Source organism: Chiloscyllium plagiosum, chromosome 15 (assembly GCF_004010195.1).
Source record: "Chiloscyllium plagiosum isolate BGI_BamShark_2017 chromosome 15, ASM401019v2, whole genome shotgun sequence".
Taxonomy (NCBI): domain Eukaryota; kingdom Metazoa; phylum Chordata; class Chondrichthyes; order Orectolobiformes; family Hemiscylliidae; genus Chiloscyllium; species Chiloscyllium plagiosum.
This window is the reverse complement of record NC_057724.1, coordinates 39,409,791-39,428,992: the sequence shown is the minus strand read 5'-3', so window position 1 is coordinate 39,428,992 and position 19,202 is coordinate 39,409,791. Positions and strand designations below refer to the sequence as shown.

Here is a 19,202-nt window from a genome sequence, read left to right as displayed (position 1 = left end):
GCGACAAAATGAGGAAAACACCAGAAGAGATCATATGCTCAACTCCTCAACCATGAGGCTCCAAGGACACCATATAATGAGGCACAGAAAAACCAATTCAACACATTACCTTTAAATGTGGGAACATGTTGGCATGATCTCCAATAAAGAAGGTATTGGGCATGTAAGCCAACTTTTCTGAGTATTGCTCTGCCAGGTCAAGCGGTGAAGTTTCCTTGTCAGTTATAATGTAATCCATAAATGGAGCTCCACTTGTTCCAGGATAACCTAGCCACATTGCCTAGGAAGTAACGGTGTACATGAGCTTAACATTAAGACTTCCACACAAGGACACAAATCAGTACAGTATGTTCAAAATTTTATTCAGAGTACCAAGTAGCAAATAGAATACTGAGCAACTAACAAACTGCTGTGTCACACATATAATTAAGTGAACAGGCGTGAGACATAGCAATGCCTTCACCAGATGATAAACATATTAAATCGAAAGACAAAACACTCCAATGCGGACCATGAACTTTTATTTAAACACATTAAAATGTTTATCAGGGTTTAACAGGTAAGTAATTTAATAGAGTAGTGCATAAATATTAGGGTTCAAAAGAAAACACTTGGTCACTTTTATAAGCATCTTAAGAGGAGCAAGTAGAGGGAGAGCATTTAGGGACGAGTTCTGGACCCAGCCAATGGTGGAGCAATGAAAATCTGAAGATGGGGGGAAACAACAGGTGGGGGAAGAGAAGAAAACTTGCACAGTTGGAGATATGGATCCCATCACAAGGGATCAGGTAGTGGCAACAAGGAGGAGGAATTGAAGACAACAGATAAGAACATTAAAACTGAAACATCAAAAGGACTAGAAGCCAAATAAAGGGTCAACAAGCAAAAACGTTATTAGTGAAAGGAACTTGGTGTAAGTTAGAAATTGGGTGGCAGAATTTATGACATCAAGTTTGGAGAATTGAACATAGTGGTGGTGAGGTATTGGACAGGAGGGCATTTAAATACACATGTCTAGTGAGTAACAAAGTCATCAACAAAGGTGAAATAGAATCAATGTTATGAAGGAGCCACATGATAGTATGGGATGTGTGGTCAGAAATCCAATACAGCCCCATGACTGTGAGCAGTTTGATACGCTTGTAAACTATTGCCAAGCAGAATTGAACTACTATTTAGGAGCAATTTGTGATGGCGATCAAAGACACAAACATAATGAGTATGAAGAGCTGCAGCTTTTGGCTCATCAAGCCTAGTCTGTCAAATAAGATCAGAGGATCAGACTGTGGCCTTAACTCTACGCTCAGACTTTGAATATATTCAATGATGTAGCCTCCACTGTTCTTTGCCAAAACAATATGCAGAATAAAATAATCTTCACAGTCATAAACAAGAGGTATCCAATTCTAAAACGGTGCCCTCCAGTTGTAGACTGCCTCAAAAGAGAGTCGACATCCTTTTAACATTTAAAAAGTTATAACCCCTCAAAACCTTCAGTGTTTCTCCAAAATTCTCTCATTTTTGCAAACTCACATGCACATGCCCAACCTGTTCAAATTTTCCTCAGGTCAACACTTACCCCAGTAATCAATTTACAGGATGTTCCATGAACTGCCTCCAATCCATGTACATGTTTTAAACAGCAAAGTACAAATATGTAGTACCCATGGTACAATCTTACTAATACCTTGTAGAGTCCGGACAAGATTTGCCTACTTTGAAGTTTCATTTTGCCTGCAAAAAGGCCAACACTGCACTTGCTTCCCTATTTACTGTTTGAATCTTTCAGCACGAAGACCAGTCATGTCAGATTCAAACTCCTTTTACTTCAGAACTGTCATGTCAGACTCAAAACATTACAGAGCAACCTCCATTATCCAAACTGGACAGGCAGGGAGTATTTTGTTTGGATAACAGACAGTATTTTTATGGGACCTTGAGATACTGCCCGGATAATCTGAAATTTGGATAACTGATGGTTGGATAATCAAGGTTGTTCTGTAATTGCTTTTCTCTCTCCACAGACTCTGGTAGATTGCTGAGTTTTTAAGAGTCCGAATCATACAGCATGGAAACAGACCCTTGGGTCCAACCAAACCAACATAATCCTCATTTAAGTACCAGGCCTGCGCTTGGCCACATCCCTCCAAACATTTATGTACTTAGCTAAAATCTCTTAAAAGGTTTAACTGTATTCACATCTACCATTTCCTCTGGAAGTTCACTCCACACACAAATCACTGTTTATTATTTCATAAACATCTAGAAGATCACCTCTCAAACGCCTACACTCCACAAAAAGTCACTGCCTATCCAGCCTCTTCACATTAACTCAAGCCCTCCATTCTCAACACCACCATGATAAATCTCTTCTGAACGTTCTCCAACTTAATAACGTCCTTCATTTAACATGGAGGCCAGAACTGAACAGTGTCCAGAAGAGGCCTCACAATGTCCTGTACAACTCCAACATTAAGTTTCTTAATTTTCATCTTTGTCCCAGATCACCATATCCCATTATTCTACAGTCTCTTCATTTAAAAAACAATTCTGTTTTTCTATTCTCCCTACCAAAGTGGATAGGCAAACTGCCAAACCTTTGCCAAGTCTCAATTTATAATCCATACATCCATAGACTGCTAATGTCATGCTTAAAATTTACTTTCACTTTGGTTAGTAAGCAAATTTGGGTCAATTCAAGCTGGTCTCTTCATCCAAGTAATTTTAGTAGATCGCAAATAGCTGAAGCCCCAGCAGTGATCCCTGTGGAAATTCATGAGACAGTTGCCAACTTCAAAATAAACCATTAGTCCCAGCAATTCTGGTCCACCAATTTGATAATCCTCAACCCCACTTTCTTGCCTTTTCCTGATAACATTCAATTCCCTTACAGATTAAAACACTCAGCTTTGAAGAAACCTAAAGGATTCACTATACAGTCTTCTGTGGCAAAAATATTTCAGAGATTCACCATCCACACAAACCACTTATCTACATGTATCTATCAAGCCCTATTAAAAAATTCACATTTCAATAAAGTCACATTTCTTTTTAAAACCACATGACTACAGGTCCAACCTGCTCAATTTCTCATCAAGACTGCTCCTTCATACCCAGGATCAGCCTAGTGAACCTTCTCTGGGCTGACTCCAATGTCAGTCCAGCTAATCTTTCATTAACCAGCATCTATGGGACCAGAAATGGACCAGTTGATCAAATATCCCCATTGATCAAAGCGCCACGTAAATCAATGAAAAAAAAACACTAAGTAATAGAAATTCAATGCAGGGGTACATACACACAGCATCAGAATTAGGTAACTTTGCATTAAATAAAAAAACTTACCAACAGACAGCCTTCACACAGATCCTCAACTGACTACTCAGACATGATACAGTAAACTTCCAGTATTTCAGGTACATAAACTAGCCAAAAAAAAATCCAGAATGCCAGTTCTTAAGGTACTGATTAAAACCAAGTTTGCTGTACATCTTTCCATACACAGGGGTCCAAATGGTTCACGCTATCCCAAGTATAGTTCAACAAGAAACCTGTACACTTGAACAAGGCTTCCTATTTTGATATTCCATGCCCATTTGGATGCTAACAGATTTCTAAATCCTTTTGTGTTGCAGTTTTCAGTCTATTCTTCCCACTAAACTGCAGGTCATACTTTCTCACATAGCACTGCATTTGCCAAGTTTTCTCACACACACATCCCTGTAAAAAAAAAACTAAATATCCCTCTGCAGACTGTCATCCTCAACATTTGCGTTCTCACCTACTTTTGCATCATCAGAAAACTTGGTAAGAATGCATTCACTCCCATCATCTAAGACATGAGTATACATTATAAATAACTGACTCCAGCACTGATCTCTGCGCACTCCACAAGTTACATCCTGATAATGCTCTTTGCCCCAACTTTTTCTTCATTTATTCAGTCAATTGTCTATACACACTAATATACTACACCAACACCATGGGTACTTTAGCCTTGTGATGGGCGCCTTAGCAAATGCGCATTGGAAATCATTTATCCAGCTTGTACCTCCTCAAAGAACTCAAAAAAATGTGCCAGGCTTGCTGACTCCAATTTTGTTTTTAAAACCTGTGCGCCCAGCATCTCTGAAGCTACTTCTTTTCATATCTTAGGATATATCCAATCAAATCTAAGGATCTTATCAATTGTTAGCCCCAATACATACCCCAGTATTTTTGCCTACTGTCCTCTGTTTTACCACTAATATTTGCCCCATTATACTTTTATTCTTTCAAATTGACACCACTCTCCAACTTTATTGGTTAGCCATGATTGGTTTATTCTAATTTCTCACTGAAATTTATCTTTGTTGTGAGCTATGAACTTCAGGAAAGTATCTGCCATTGACCCTCAACAGTCTATTCTGCTAAATCACTTTTGTCTACTCCAGCCAACTCTATTATGGGACACAAGGCTCAAAGCTAGAAGAGAGAACTCACCCCCTTAATTATACTGTCCCCTATCCATACAACAACCCAATTTCTTCACTCCCACTTGAATGGCTCCCTCACTGTGCTTTGGTCAGATCACTCAACCTCCTTGTAGTCCCAATTCTCATTCTAGTATTTGCAAGAAAATCATAATTATTGGGAAATTGCAGGGCTGGAACACTATTCTGATGTCTACGTAAAAGCTGAGAGGCACTGCATGCAATCTTTGGAGACAAGAGCCTGATAACAGAGGTAGGCTTTTCCTTTTCTTTTCCATACTATACCTATGCAGCCTACACACTGGAAATGAGCAGAATGCTAATCCGCTTCATACAAGGTCACCCCTCAGTATCCAATACTCCAGGGAAGAGAGAGTCTTCTCCTTAAAGCTCAAGCCCTCTAACCCTGGCAATTTTCTTGTAAATTCTTTTCTTTGAACATCAGGTTGAAAACACCATGTTATAGTCCAATAGGTTACAGCCTGGTGGCATGAGATTTTTAACTGTCTACCCCAGTCCATCACTGGCACCAACCTCATTTACAGTGACAATGCAATTCAAAAAATCCCTCACTTATACTGCGCTGTTGAGTCACTTTTGTAGCTTCATTTCCTGCTACAATAATCAACATCTCCTCTAGGCAACACATTTTGGGTGTTTGATCGATAACTGCCATGATCAGGTTTTTATCCTTCTAACTTGCTATTTTAAATTTACTCAAAGGCGATTAGTTCTAGGTCTGAATCAAACTTTTACCTCTTAAAATTCAACTTGGAAAGTAGTTATTAGTTGAATTCCCACTTTGAATCAAATTCACATAACTCACTCAATCTTGTCCCAAAATGAAGTTTCCATTCATACAAATCATGTCCTTTACTATCCAACTCTGCTCCCATACATAATTAAATGCTCCAGTTATAACATTCACAACACCATGAGTTCTTGTCTTGCAGGTTTACCATTTGCATGGTATATTACTGAATGCCTTTTGGAATTTCAAACAAGACTAGCGCCCCTTTTGCTTTTGTCACATCTCAAAAAACTCAATTTGTCAAAATATAATCTCTTTTATAAAAGCATATTGGCTCTTAATTTTATGTTACTACTACTTTTAATAAAATGACTCCATGAGAAAACAATGGCTTCAGCCTCCCTAGTACTTGTTGGAATAAACGTCTGCTCATCCAGCAACATACAAATCGGTCAAATTAGAGACAGCACAAGGGTCCAAACTTGGTGGTGAAACTACGACAAGCATGATTTGTTTTTTTAAATGTTATGGTGGATTAAATAGAGCAGAAATAGGGATGAAAAAAAGGAATAATATCAGAGAAGATGAACAAATTCAGCACTTTTGGGAAAGAAATCTAGGAGATAGGATTAGATTGAAGCAGAAGCTTAAAAGGAAACATAGTTGGTTCTGCTAGAACATGTGTTCTTCAACGCAAATTGGCTTTAAAGCAATTGAAGAATTTAGACTTATTTGTAGAACACAAACTTTCCTTACACATATTGGCTATAACGCAATTCCAGCCCCATTACACCATTTTCTTAATGCAATAGTTCTGTTCTCATGCAATCTTGCATTTTATATCAGAGCTGACGAAAACAGTAAATATGGGAACGAGTAAGTTTAGTAGCAGGAAAAGCTAGGTTACGTGGAGACAATATTTCAGATGAACAAATCTATGCATCTTAAGACTTCAAGAAATGATATTCAGCAGATTGCAGCTGAGGTAAGGAGGGAAAGATCAATTTTTAAGTAGAGACAGACAATCAGCTCAAGAGATCAGTCAGGGCTAAAGTACATCGGAATAAACAATAGAGTAGGAAGAAAACATTCAAGGATAAAATATTGCATTGTTTACATTGTACTTTGCAGAATGTTAGTCAAAGGAAAGCAAAGTTGTTACATCAAACAAATGACTTTAATGGTTACAGACCTGTATAGGAGCTGGACGAAGAGCAAACAGTTCATTACGTGCTCCTTTTGTGTATCCATTCATATTAACAAGAATGTGAATCCCATCCTGATGAATACGATCAGCAGCTTTGCCATTGCATGGGATCTGCACAAAAGATGCAACAAGGAATTTTATTATCTGCATTGAGAGGATAATAGAACGCCACAAGGATCGGTGCTGAGACCTCTACTTTTTGTCATTTACATAAAATGATTTGTATGAGAGCATAAGAGGTACAGTTAGTAAGTTTGCAGATGACACCAAAATTGGAGGTGTAGTGGACAGCGAAGAAGGTTACCTCAGATTACAACAGGATCTGGATTAGATGGGCCAATGGGCTGAGAAGTGGCAGATGGAGTTTAATTCAGAAAAATGCAAGGTGCTGCACTTTTGGAAAGCAAATCTTAGCAGGATGTATACGCTTAATGGTAAGGTCCTGGGAAGTGTTGCTGAACAAAGAGACCTTGGAGTGCAGGTTCATAGCTCCTTGAAAGTGGAGTCACAGGTAGATAGGATAGTGAAGGCGGCGTTTGGTATACTTTCCTTTATTGGTCAGAGTATTGAGTACAAGAATTGGGAGGTCATGTTGCGGCTGTACAGGACATTGGTTAGGCCACTGTTGGAATATTGCATGTAATTCTGGTCTCCTTCCAGAATGGAAAGATGTTGTGAAGCTTGAAAGGGTTGGAATAGATTTGCAAGGATGTTGCCAGGGTTGGAGGATTTGAGCTAAAGGGAGAGGCTAAACAGGGTGGGACTGTTTTCCCTGGAGCGTCGGAGGCAGAGGAGTGACCTTATAGAACTTTACAAAATCATGAGGAGCATGGATAGGGTAAATAGACAAAGTCTTTTCCCCGAGGTTTGGGAGTCCAGAACTAGAGGGCACAGGTTTAGGCTAAGAGGGGAATGATATAAAAGGGACCTAAGGGGCAACATTTTCACAGAGGATGGTACGTGAATAGAATGAGCTGCTAGAGGATGTGGAGGAGGCTGGTACAATTGCAACATTTAAAAGGCATTTGGATGGGTATATGAATAGGAAGGGTTTGGAGGAATATGGGCCGGGTGCTGGCAGGTGGGAGTAAATTGGATTGGGATATCTGGTCGGCATGGACGGGTTGGGCTGAAGGGTCTGTTTCCATGCTGTACATCTCTATGACTCTGTGACTCTAATATCTGCTGTACATGCATACTAGATTTCTGTAATCCATAACAATGATATCCAGACCCTTTTGTACCAACGCACTATGAAATTACTCTCCACTTAGACAATAAGGTTAGTACAGGACATTGGTTAGGCCACTGTTGGAATATTGCGTGTAATTCTGGTCTCCTTCCTATCGGAAAGATGTTCTGAAGCTTGAAAGGGTTGGAATAGATTTGCAAGGATGTTGCCAGGGTTGGAGGATTTGAGCTAAAGGGAGAGGCTAAACAGGGTGGGGCTGTTTTCCCTGGAGCGTCAGAGGCAGAGGAGTGACCTTATAGAACTTTACAAAATCATGAGGAGCATGGATAGGGTAAATAGACAAAGTCTTTTCCCTGAGGTTTGGGAGTCCAGAACTAGAGGGCACAGGTTTAGGCTAAGAGGGGAATGATATAAAAGGGACCGAAGGGGCAACATTTTCACAGAGGATGGTACGTGAATTGAATGAGCTGCTAGAGGATGTGGAGGAGGCTGGTACAATTGCAACATTTAAAAGGCATTTGGATGGGTATATGAATAGGAAGGGTTTGGAGGAATATGGGCCGGGTGCTGGCAGGTGGGAGTAAATTGTGTTGGGATATCTGGTAGGCATGGACGGGTTAGACCGAAGGGTCTGTTTCCATGCTGTACATCTCTAGGACTCTAACTCTAAAACACAATCTTGCTGCACAATATTTATGAACAAATCTTGGTGCAATATAAAGTCAAACACTCCAATTATAAGAGTGGTGGTGACTCAATCCTACATTATTCAAGTAGAAGCTGTCTAACAATTTCACAAATTCCAAAAATCATCCAGTCAAATTGAGTTAAGGAGGACAGGCAACAGCATCTTATCCAATTAACAATTCTGAACAGTTCAAAAAATAAATGACCACATACTAAACTTAACTTTATTCAAATGCAAGAAATTTCATCAACTCAGTCCCTACAGCCATTTGAATTGTCTAATGCAACCAGACTATAATAGTGTTTGCTGGACTACATAACACCCAAAACATCCAGACAGCTCTTGCGCTCTGAACAAGATGAGCGGAGGCAGTGGTCGAATGCTAACATCTCTGGACTTGCAATCCAGAACTCCAGTCTCATGTTCTGGGGATACGGGTACAAATCCAACCATGACAGATAGTGAAGTTTGAATTCAATTAAATCCAGTATAAGAGCTTGCCACTTTTGGTTGTCTTTTTTTTAAAAATCCAATTAAATAATGTAATTTAGGACAGCAAATCTGCCATTACCTGGTCTGGCCTACACATGACTCCAGGCAGCAATGTGGTTGACTCTTCCCTCTGAAGAATCACTCAGTTCAAAAACAATTAGGGATGTGCAATAAATTGTGGCACTGCCACCAATGTCTACATCATGTGAATTAATATAAAACAAAACAGGGAGCCACAAAAGTTGCAAGGACACATTAATCATCCACAAATATCATGATATTATGGAGAAAATACAGCTGCACATTGTCTTCTGTTCCTACGCACAATGCTAGGAGGTAGAGAACAAATACTATTTCAACTCAAAATTTTCTCTCTGAAGTGACAAAGTTAATATTAAGATTCCATTAAGAACATGCACAAATTTGTGTCACCAGTGTTGCTCTGAACAAATAAGCCCAACTCCAATAACTGCATATTGGGAGAAACTCAATCTAGCTTTCTGCTTAGTGTCTTACATTCTGCAAACTGAATTTAATTCATCAGTGACTTTCTTAGTGATAATAGCTAAGCCAAACTTTTCTGTAATTATTTTGTCTCCATTGCTTCTAACTAGAGATTTATTTTCCATGCTCACGCCATTTTCAACAGCAAGGAGGAAAATGAGACTAAACAAAGTCAAAGTCAAAGTCAATCACCTGATAGAAGCCTTCAATTTGATCTCAAGCAGTTTTAAAAAGGCCAGAAGACAAAATTCCAAACCACTTCAAACTAGAGTAAGCTTACAATACTTGAAATCTAATGGAACATGATCTTGGTCTCTATGACCACACCTAAATAAAGGCGAAATCTAATCCAAAAATGGAGGCCTGTAGCTCTGAATATTTTTACGTTTAGGTCGTACATTCTCTGGACTTCTAGAATGTTAATTATTCCTTTGGACGGAAGGTTTTCTTCCTCGACACCCAAGTTATTCAACTGGTCTCTGAATGGCCATTAAGTAACGGGTGACTGATCAGAATTTGATCTTGATAATTAACTGAACAGTAACACTTCAGGATGAACAATGGACTGTCATGAGCCAAGATTTTTTTGTCATCAAAGGTAACTTGCCATCAGCCCAAGGATACAGACTACAAATAGTTTATGACGTGTGACATGGTACCAACTCAAAAAACGATATTTTGGTGTACATAGCAGCAAGATTAGCAAGCAGATCAGAAAACATTCACACATGAAAGCTTACTTTTTTTAAAAAACCTTAAGATAAATAAAATGTGACTGATTGAATTAGGAGACAAAAAAAGTAATAAACTTTAAATAAAGAAAAAGTACACTTTAAAATTAGAGCAATTTGACAATCCATAAGTATTTCAAATCTATTTATTTTGACCTTTCAAAAATAAGCATTGGTGTTTCTTTATATTTCAAGTTCAATTTAAAATCATATTTATTTATAATGATTTGGGGCGAGACAAAATATGCATATACATCCAAGGAATAACCAAAAAGCAAAAGTAGAGACATTAAACATTATGAATTACTAAAACTCGATAAATAAGGATGAGTTCAATTCATGTATGTAAAGCAATGTCCAGTTGCAATTCTTCCAGCTGGTTGTGTACACAAGTTTCTTTTAAAGGAGCACAGATGCTCCAGTTGAAAGTAAAGGAGCTAGAAGCTGGGAACTAGCTCATATTACAAGTGATATGCCTCTTTTCAGGAATCGGACTTGAGATATTGAAAACATTTGAGGTTTAACATTTGCTCAACCTCTACAAGTTTACTCTTTGCATGTTACAACAGACTGGAAAACAAAACTTAAAAAGTTAAAATAATTAAGTGTGATTGAAACAAAAGTTGCACTTTCAATCGTAGAGCAAGACCTTTATATGGTCACATTCACATATCAAAGTGGCTTTGATAATTAACTCATTAGATGCCATTGACTTTGTAGTGCATAATTGCAGGAATTTAAACCAGGTCAAACCATAAATGTATTCTGATGCTCTTATTTGTTCAGACTGGCTGAATTAGAACACTAGTTAATTCAGTCAAGCCAACACTGAAAGGTCAATCAATGCAATGAGTTCACTAACGTTCCAGTAGTTGCTAGACATTTGAAGAGACTTAGTCATTGCATTTGATAGCAAACATTTCCCATGGATTGGAGGCTGCCAATGTAACCAACAATCAAAGCATAAAGCAAAAACAAGAAACACGACAACAGAAGTAGACCATTCAGCCCCATGAGCCTGTTCCTGCATTTAACAAGATCATGGCTGATCTTGGGCCTATTCCACCTATCTGCCTTCAGCATATTCCTAAATACATTAGCTTAACAAAAATTTCATCTCTCTCAGATTTAAAACTTTGGGAAAGATATAGAAGAGACCTAAGGGGTGGTACATGTACAGAATGAGCTGCCAGAGGAAGTGGTGGAAGCTAGTACAATTGCAACATTTAAAGGCAACATCTGGATGGGTGTATGAATCGGAGGGATTTGGAGGGATATGGGCCAGGTGCTGGCAGGTGGAACTAGATTGGGTTGGGATATCTGATCAGCATAGAGGAGTTGAATCGAAGGGTCCATTTCCGAGCTGTACATCTCTATGACTCTACGACTCTAACTGACCTAACAACAGCAGCCATTTGTGCAAGAGTGTTACAAACCTCTATCACCCTTTGTATGTAAAAGTACTTCCTAGATCTAGCCTGATAATGAGGAAAAAGATTTACAGAGGAGGTAGAAAACAGTAACAGGATCAACAGAATCAGCGTGGATTTACAACAAAGAAATCATGCTTGACAAATCCACTGGATTTTCTTTCAAGGATGCATCTTGGAGAGTGGAGCTCCAAGAGAAGCTCATGGATGTGATTTATTTGGACTTACAAAACTTTTTCAATAAAGGGCCCATCTAAGATGTCAGCATATAAAATTGAAGCATTGATTGGGAATGGTGTACTGACATGGACAGAAAACTGGTTGACAGACAGGAAACAATAGAAAAATAACAGGCCCTTTTTCAAGTGGCAGGCAGTGCTTAGTGAGTTACTGCAGGTATCTGTGCTGGGACCCTAGCTATTCACTATACATTAATTCAGAAGTCACAAAACACCAGGTTAAAGTTCAATAGGTTCATGTAAAATCACAAGCTTTTGAACTGCTGCTCCTTCATCGGGATAACGGTGTTGTGCGACTTCTGACTTCGTCCAACCCAGGCACCTCCACATCATAACTACATGTTAATGATTTACATGAGAACTAAACGTAAAATCTCCAAGTCTGCAGACAAAACAAAGCTAGGTGGGAAGGCAAACTGAGGATGATAGTGATGTTTCAACAGGATTTGGACAAGTTGAGTAAGCTGATAAATGCATTCCAGGTGAAGTACAATGCGCCTATATGTGAAGTTATGCACAAGACCTGATTTTCCTTGTACACGGCTCTTTGAAAATAAGAATGCACGTGAAGCAACAACTAAAAAAAAAAAACGGCATTTTGGCTTACACAATGAGAAAATTCAACTACAGGAGAGATGGCTTGTTGCAACGGTACAGGTGCTTGGTGAAACCAGACGGAGTATTATACGCAGTTTTCATCTTTCTCTGAAAGGAGGATGTTTTAGCAATGGAGGGAGCGAAACAAAGATTTACCAGATTGAACTCCTGGGATGGTAGGACCAATATTTGAAGAGACTGGATCGATCAGGATTACATTCACTGATGAGAGAGTATGTCATTAAAAAATCTCAAAGTCCAACAGGACCAGACAGCATAAACTCGGGAAGGATACTTCTAATAACTGGGAAGTCCAGAAACAGAAGTCATAACTTAAGGATAAGGTGTATGCCATTTCGGACTGAGATGGTGAGAAACCTTTTCATCCAAAGTGGAGGGCCTGTACAATTCTTGCCACAGAAAGAGGTTGAAGCCAAAATATTCAATGTTTTCAAGAAATTAAATATAGTTCTTGGGGCTAAAGGGTATGGAGAAAAAGTGGAAAGAGGATACTGAGTTAGATGATCAATCATGAAAATATTGAGTAGTAGTGTGGCCTCAAAAGGACCAAAAACAGCCTACTCCTGTTCCTATGTCCTATGGCAAAGAGCTCTATCAAAATACTTATATGTCAGAGCAGAGGTGTGAAACAGTAGGAAAACAGGTTGGTGATTGCTGAGTATTTCTTCTGATGCCTATTCAGCCACATCAATGATACTCGGCAGAGAAGCAAACAGTAACAAAGGACACTTTCAGGAGATAATCACACCTACTAAATTAACCACATCAAATTTGGTCTGAACCCATTCTTTCTTGCATTAAAAGAACAAACACTGGACTACAACTGCACAAATTAAAAATCTATACAAGAAACAGGATTAATCCAGTGTTTAAATTCTTGATGAATGTTTTAAGTACCTGAACTCTGCAATCCACTAGTTCTTACCTGGGATAGGTCCACAAAATGATTTGCTTCAGCAACCACTTTCACACGAAAATTAGTGCCATCATCAGAGCTCAATGCATAACAAAAAACCTATTAAGAGAAACAGAAAGTGAGTTGATAGAAACCGAAATTCCACACAAAGTTGAATGTATGTCGTACTTAATACCAATTCGACTCAAAACAAAAAAAAAGTGTCAAAAGATCAAACTAGTTTTGGGCTAGATCTTAACTATACGTTCAGGAAATTAGTTGGACACATTAGGGTAGAAACTGGAACAAACAAGAACAGAAAATGCTGGAGAAATTCAGCAGGTCTGACAGAATTTTAAAGAATGGTTGCTGGACTCCAAACACGAATTCTGTTTCCTCTCCACTGATGCTTGCAGACCTGCTGAGTTTCTCCAGCAATTAGTATTTTGTTTGTTTCATATCTCCAGAATCTGCAATTTTTGTTTTTATTTTAGGCGCAAAAACAGGAACGCCTCCACTTTTCAACTAAAGTTGGCACAATATGGGAGGCTCAAGAAAGGATAGGGAGTTTAAAAAATTTGCAAAGCCTAGGAGGCAGAGTGCTCCAAAGAGGTCTGCAGAATGACTGAATTGATTGCAGACCGAAACCAGTTCTCCTTTATTTTCTTCCACTATCTTGTGAGTGACTCAAACTGCAGCACACAAATTAAATCCATAACAGACTACCCAGCTACTGCCCACTATTAATAAACTTGAATGGACTTTGGGTCTTATTCAATGGACCCTCGTATCTCAGTGCTTGGCATACCCATTATCATTAGTTTCATTCAGTCTTTAAAGGTCATGTTTCATTCTAGCTGCTAAATGCTTGCACAAAGAATATGTGGGCTTTCCAATTGTGTCTACAGGAAAAACAAAATTGCTGTGCTAATTTAGTAATTTACCTACATTTGTATAGGCAGAGTTCTAGACTGGAATGATAGGATACAAAGCCATATAATCGACATTTGCTGATTATACAAAAAAGGTAGGCAGTTTTTTAATCAGTGCATATGGAAGAGTAAAATTACAAATAACTTTAGTCCATTCAAAAATTTAACCAGAAATGTGCCAAATAAGTTTTGATACCAAATCAGAAGCAAATGGGAGGTAATACTTTCTGGAGTCAAGGGCGGGGAGGGAAGGGGATTGATCACTAAAATCAGTTAACGGTTATTGAAAATGGTTAAAGAGACAAACTGAAATGCTCATTCCTTATCTTGGAGGGATGGTTGTCATGTTACATTTGTAGAAAACTGTGGATGGACCAAATCTGCAAGACTGAACAGTTCTGGGCACCATACCTTAAGAATGCTGTATGATCTTTGAGAGCACTTCTCAGCTTAACAGAATCACATCTAATAGATATTAACTTATACAGTCCAAGGAGAAATTATACAAACAAAAGCTGTATCCCCCAGAATTTCACAAGTTTAAGGGTGATTTGACAAAACATTGAGATATAACAGGAATGAATAGTTTCCATCTCCCCTTAGAATGGCTAGGAGTCTGATTAAGGACTGCATTATCTAAACATCACAGCTAAATAAAAATTCAGCAAAAACAAAAAGGTAAACTGACCAAGTCCTTCTAAAGTTTTCCTTTTTAAGTTTTATAGTAGTTAAGATGGCAGTTAAGGCAGCCACAGCCTCCTCCTGCAGGATGTGGCAACTCGGAGACCAGTGGGAAAAGCTTTTGCCCGAAATGTTGATTTTACTGCTCCTCGGATGTTGCCTGAACTGCTGTGCTCTTCCAGTACCACTAATCCAGAAAGTGGGAAAAGTACACCCAGCTGCTGTCCTGGGAGATCATGTTAGGGAGCTGGATGCACTCAGGATCATCCAAGATTCTGAGCACTTCATAGATAAGACTTTTAGTGAGGTGCAGGCAGAGAGTAGCTGGGTGACCACCAGGAAAGGCAAAAGAGAGTAGACAGAGTGTGGGAATCCAATGTGGCCATTCCCCTCAAAAACAAGTACACTGTTTTGGATATGGTTAGTGGGGTGGATGGTGACCATTCAGGGGAAAGCAGCAGTAGCCAGGTTGGCAGCACTACAACTGGCTCTGCAGCACAGTGGGAAAAGGTAAAGTACACAGGACCTTGGTGATAAGAGACTGGACAGGAGACTTGATAGTTAGGGGGACAGATAGATTGTGTGGCCACAAATAGGAATCCAGCATAGAGAGAGTTGCCTCCCAGATGCCAGGGTCCAGGAATTCTCAGAGTAGCTGTACAATGTTCAAGGGGGAGGGTGAGCAGCCAGAAGATATTGTTCACGTTGGCACAAATGACAGATAGAAATAGGGATGAAGTCCTGCAGAGTGATTATAAGGAGCTAGGAAAGCAGTTAAAACTAGGACCTCATTGGTGATAATCTCCAGATTACATACAGTGCCACATGAAAGTAAAAGAAAGAACAGGAGGATATGCAGATGAATGTGTGGCTAAAGAGTTGATGCATTCAAAATTTTAAATAATTGGGATCTTTTCTGGAGCAGAGCTGACCTGTTCAAGAGGGACAAGCTGCACCTGAACTGGAGGGGGTCCAATATCTTGGTGGCCAGATTTGCTCGTGCTGCAAGAGAGGGTTTAAACTAGATTGGCAGGGGGATAGGATCCTCAATAGCAGGGAGGCGAGGCTCAAAGGAAATAGAGTAATCACAAATAGTAAGTTGAAGAGACTGGTCAGGCTGGAATTCAACAGGGAGCAAGGAATGCCTGTTGGATAAAATTGCATTTATTTCAATGCAAGAGGGCTGACAGATAAAGGCAATGAGCTTGGAGTGGATAGGTGCATAGAACTTGGGTATTATAGCCATTACAGAAACCTGGCTAAGGGAGAGACAAGACAGGCAGCTCAATGTGACAGGGTACAGATCTTTAGGTAGGACAGAGGCGGTAGAATGAAGGGAGGGGGAGTTGCATTTTTGATTAAGTAGTCAGAGATTAAATAACTGAAGGATCATCCAGTGAGGCTTTATGGGTAGAGCTAAGGGGTGATGTTATTGGGATTGTACTATAGGCTCCCAAATAATCAACAAGAATTAGAGGAACAAATATGTAGGGAGATTAGAGATACTTGCAGGAACAAAAAAAAAGAGCTGTCACAGTAGGAAATTTTAATTGCCCTAACAGACTGGGACTGCATTAGCAATAAGGGCTTATATGGCTTGAATTTGTTAAGTGCATTCAGACAAATTTCCTGAAGCAGTATATGGAGGGTGCTATTTGGTAAGGGGCAAAACTCAACCTATCCTTGGGAAATAAATCAGGACAGATGACAGAGGTGGAGCACTTTGGGACCACAGTTCTGTTAGCTTTAAAGTAGTTACGAAGAGGGACAAAACTGCTCCAGAGGTTCAAGTTCTGAACGAGGGAAAGGCAAATTTTGATGGAATTACAGGAGCTTGGAGGCAAAAGGGAAATCTGGCAAGTGGGAGGCCTTTAAAAGTGAGACAGCTAAAGTCTATGTTCCCGAGAGGGTGAAGGGCAGATTGGCAGAATACGGAACAGTGAATGATGGGATATTGAGGCTTTGACAAGAAAGTGGCTCAGGTACAGCTGTGATCAAGGGAATTCCTGGATGTATTCAGGGAATAAGGAGTTTACTGAAGGAGGAAATCAGGAGGACAAAAAAAAAAAGGCCACAAGATAGGCTTGACTGGGAAAGAAAATAGGACCCCAAGGGTCAAAGTGGACATATATGTGTTAAACCACAGGAGAGGGGAGCAGTTCTCAAAATGATTTTTTCTCCTGTGTTTACCATAAAGACTTGGAGAAGTTAGTGGCGATACTTTGGAGACAGTTCTTATCGGAGTAGAGGTGGTGTTGATATATTAGAATGTATGAAGGTGAATAAATCTCCTGGTCCCATCCAAATATATTCAAGAGGCCCGCAAGAGGCTACAGAAGAAATTGCAGGGGTCCTGGTAGACATTTTTGTATCATTGTTAGCCAAGGGTGAAGACTGGAGGACAGCGAATGTTATGCCACTATTAAAGAAGGGCTGCAAAGAAAAGCTCGAGAATTATAGACCAGTAAGCTTAACATGTGGTGATTAAGTTACTTGAGAAGATTCTGAGAGATTAGATATACATGCATATGGAAAGACAGGGAAAGAGTAATCAGCATGACTTTGAGTGGGAGATCATGCCTCTCAAAATTTGTTACAGTTCTTTGATGAAGTGACCAGGAAGGCTGGAAAGGGCAGGGCAGAACACAGAGCCTACATGGATTCCAAGAGGGCCAGTGATAAGGTTTCACATGATAGGTTGCTCTGGAAGGTTAGATCTCACAGAATCCAGGGTAAGTTTGCAACTAGATACAAAAAAATTGGCTTGATGGTAGGATGCAGAGGGTTATAGTGGAAGGATGTTTGTTGGACTGAAGGCCCATGACTAGTGGAGGGCCTCGGGGTCTGTGCTGGACCAAATGATGTTTTTTTTTAAATCTGTCTCAAATGATTTGGATGAGAATGCATAAGGCATAATTACTAAGTTTGCTGATGACACTAAAACAGGTGGTATTGTGGTGATGAAGGTTATCAGGAATTGTAGTTGGATCTTGATCAGCTGGTGAAATGGACTGAACAAAGGCAAACAGAGTTTAATATAGATAAGTGCGAGGTCTTGCATTTTGGAACATCAAATCAAAGCAATTTAAGGTTAGAGGGGAAAGAATAAGAGGAAACGTGAAGGGCATTTTTTTTTAAAACAGAGAATGATACGCATATTGGATGAGCTACCAGCAGAAGAGGTTGAGGTGGGTATATTAACATTCAAAAGGCATTTCGACATATGCATGGATAGGATAGGATAAGAAGGATATGGGCCAAATGGAGGGAAATTGGGTTAGCATACAGTCAGACTTTTTGGTCAACATGGACCCATTTGGGCTAAAAGGCATATCTCTGTGCAGTAGGACTATCTTGATGAACAGAGACGTTTGCTCCTCTGGATGGAGGCTTAAAGAAATAATACTGTGCACAAGACCCTGCTGCACTTGAAAATTCAATTCTATACAAATTTGAATTATTCAAGACTGCTGAACAGTTTCACAATTCAGAAGACAAAAGTCAGTCACAGACCACACAGTACCTACATGAAGCAGTTCTAATTCCAGAGCTTAAGAAAATCTTCACTACCTGTACATACCTCAAATTTTTCTGAGTTGTGCATCCCAGGGATTGACTGCATCAGATGAGAAGTGGGGTGGTTCCCAAAATCTGAACTCACAAAACCAATTTTCAGACGCCCATTACTAGCTTTCAAGTCTTTTGGATGTTCATATGGTGGTTTGTGAAGCACATTAATCTGCAAATTAAAACCATTGCAGTTATCAGAAAGTCAACTTTGTTGCAGTGGGTGCAGGGGTAGACGGTGGACATAATTCTGGATTAGTGGTGCTGGAAGAGCACAGCAGTTCAGGCAGCATCCAAGGAGCAGCGAAATCGACGTTTTGGGCAAAAGCCCTTCATCAGGAATAAAGGCAGTGAGCCTGAAGCATGGAGAGATAAGCTAGAGGAGGGTGGGGGTGGGGAGAAAGTAGCAGAGTACAATGGGTGAGTGGGGGAAGGGATGAAGGTGATAGGTCAGGGAGGAGAGGGTGGAGTGGATAGGTGGAAAAGGAGATAACCATACAACAAAATTATACTGTTGCTTTAATATATGGTCAGTTACTTTGGTGAATGTTAATTGTATGGTTATTTTCCTTTCATAAAAATTAGAAATAGAAAGTAGTTAAAAATGATGAAATTAAACATTGTTTTTCTTGCAGTCAGATGCTGAAAAGTTTTCAAACCTGAATGTCAGCACCACTAATTCCAGAATCTGGTTTCCAGCATCTGCAGTCATTGTTTTTACCTTGGTGGACATAATTAACCACTCAAATGTTACTCGAGGCCTAATTCTAAATGAACTCTTTTCAAAGATCTGTCAATTACTA

The 19,202-nt window shown here is 39.5% G+C and overlaps 1 protein-coding gene across 3 annotated transcripts in view; it reads right to left on the bottom strand.

The window, feature by feature from the left end:
- LOC122557248 (UDP-N-acetylglucosamine--peptide N-acetylglucosaminyltransferase 110 kDa subunit) overlaps window positions 1-19,202 on the bottom strand; it is an 81,691-nt gene that overhangs the window by 18,126 nt on the left and 44,363 nt on the right. For all 3 annotated transcript variants that reach the window (XM_043704749.1, XM_043704748.1, XM_043704750.1), the window contains 4 exons: window positions 18,413-18,571; window positions 13,250-13,339; window positions 6,416-6,541; window positions 110-280 (listed from right to left, as the gene is read on the bottom strand). In XM_043704749.1, coding sequence (XP_043560684.1) covers window positions 110-280; window positions 6,416-6,541; window positions 13,250-13,339; window positions 18,413-18,571 — 546 coding nt within the window. The remainder of the gene's footprint in view (window positions 1-109; window positions 281-6,415; window positions 6,542-13,249; window positions 13,340-18,412; window positions 18,572-19,202) is intronic.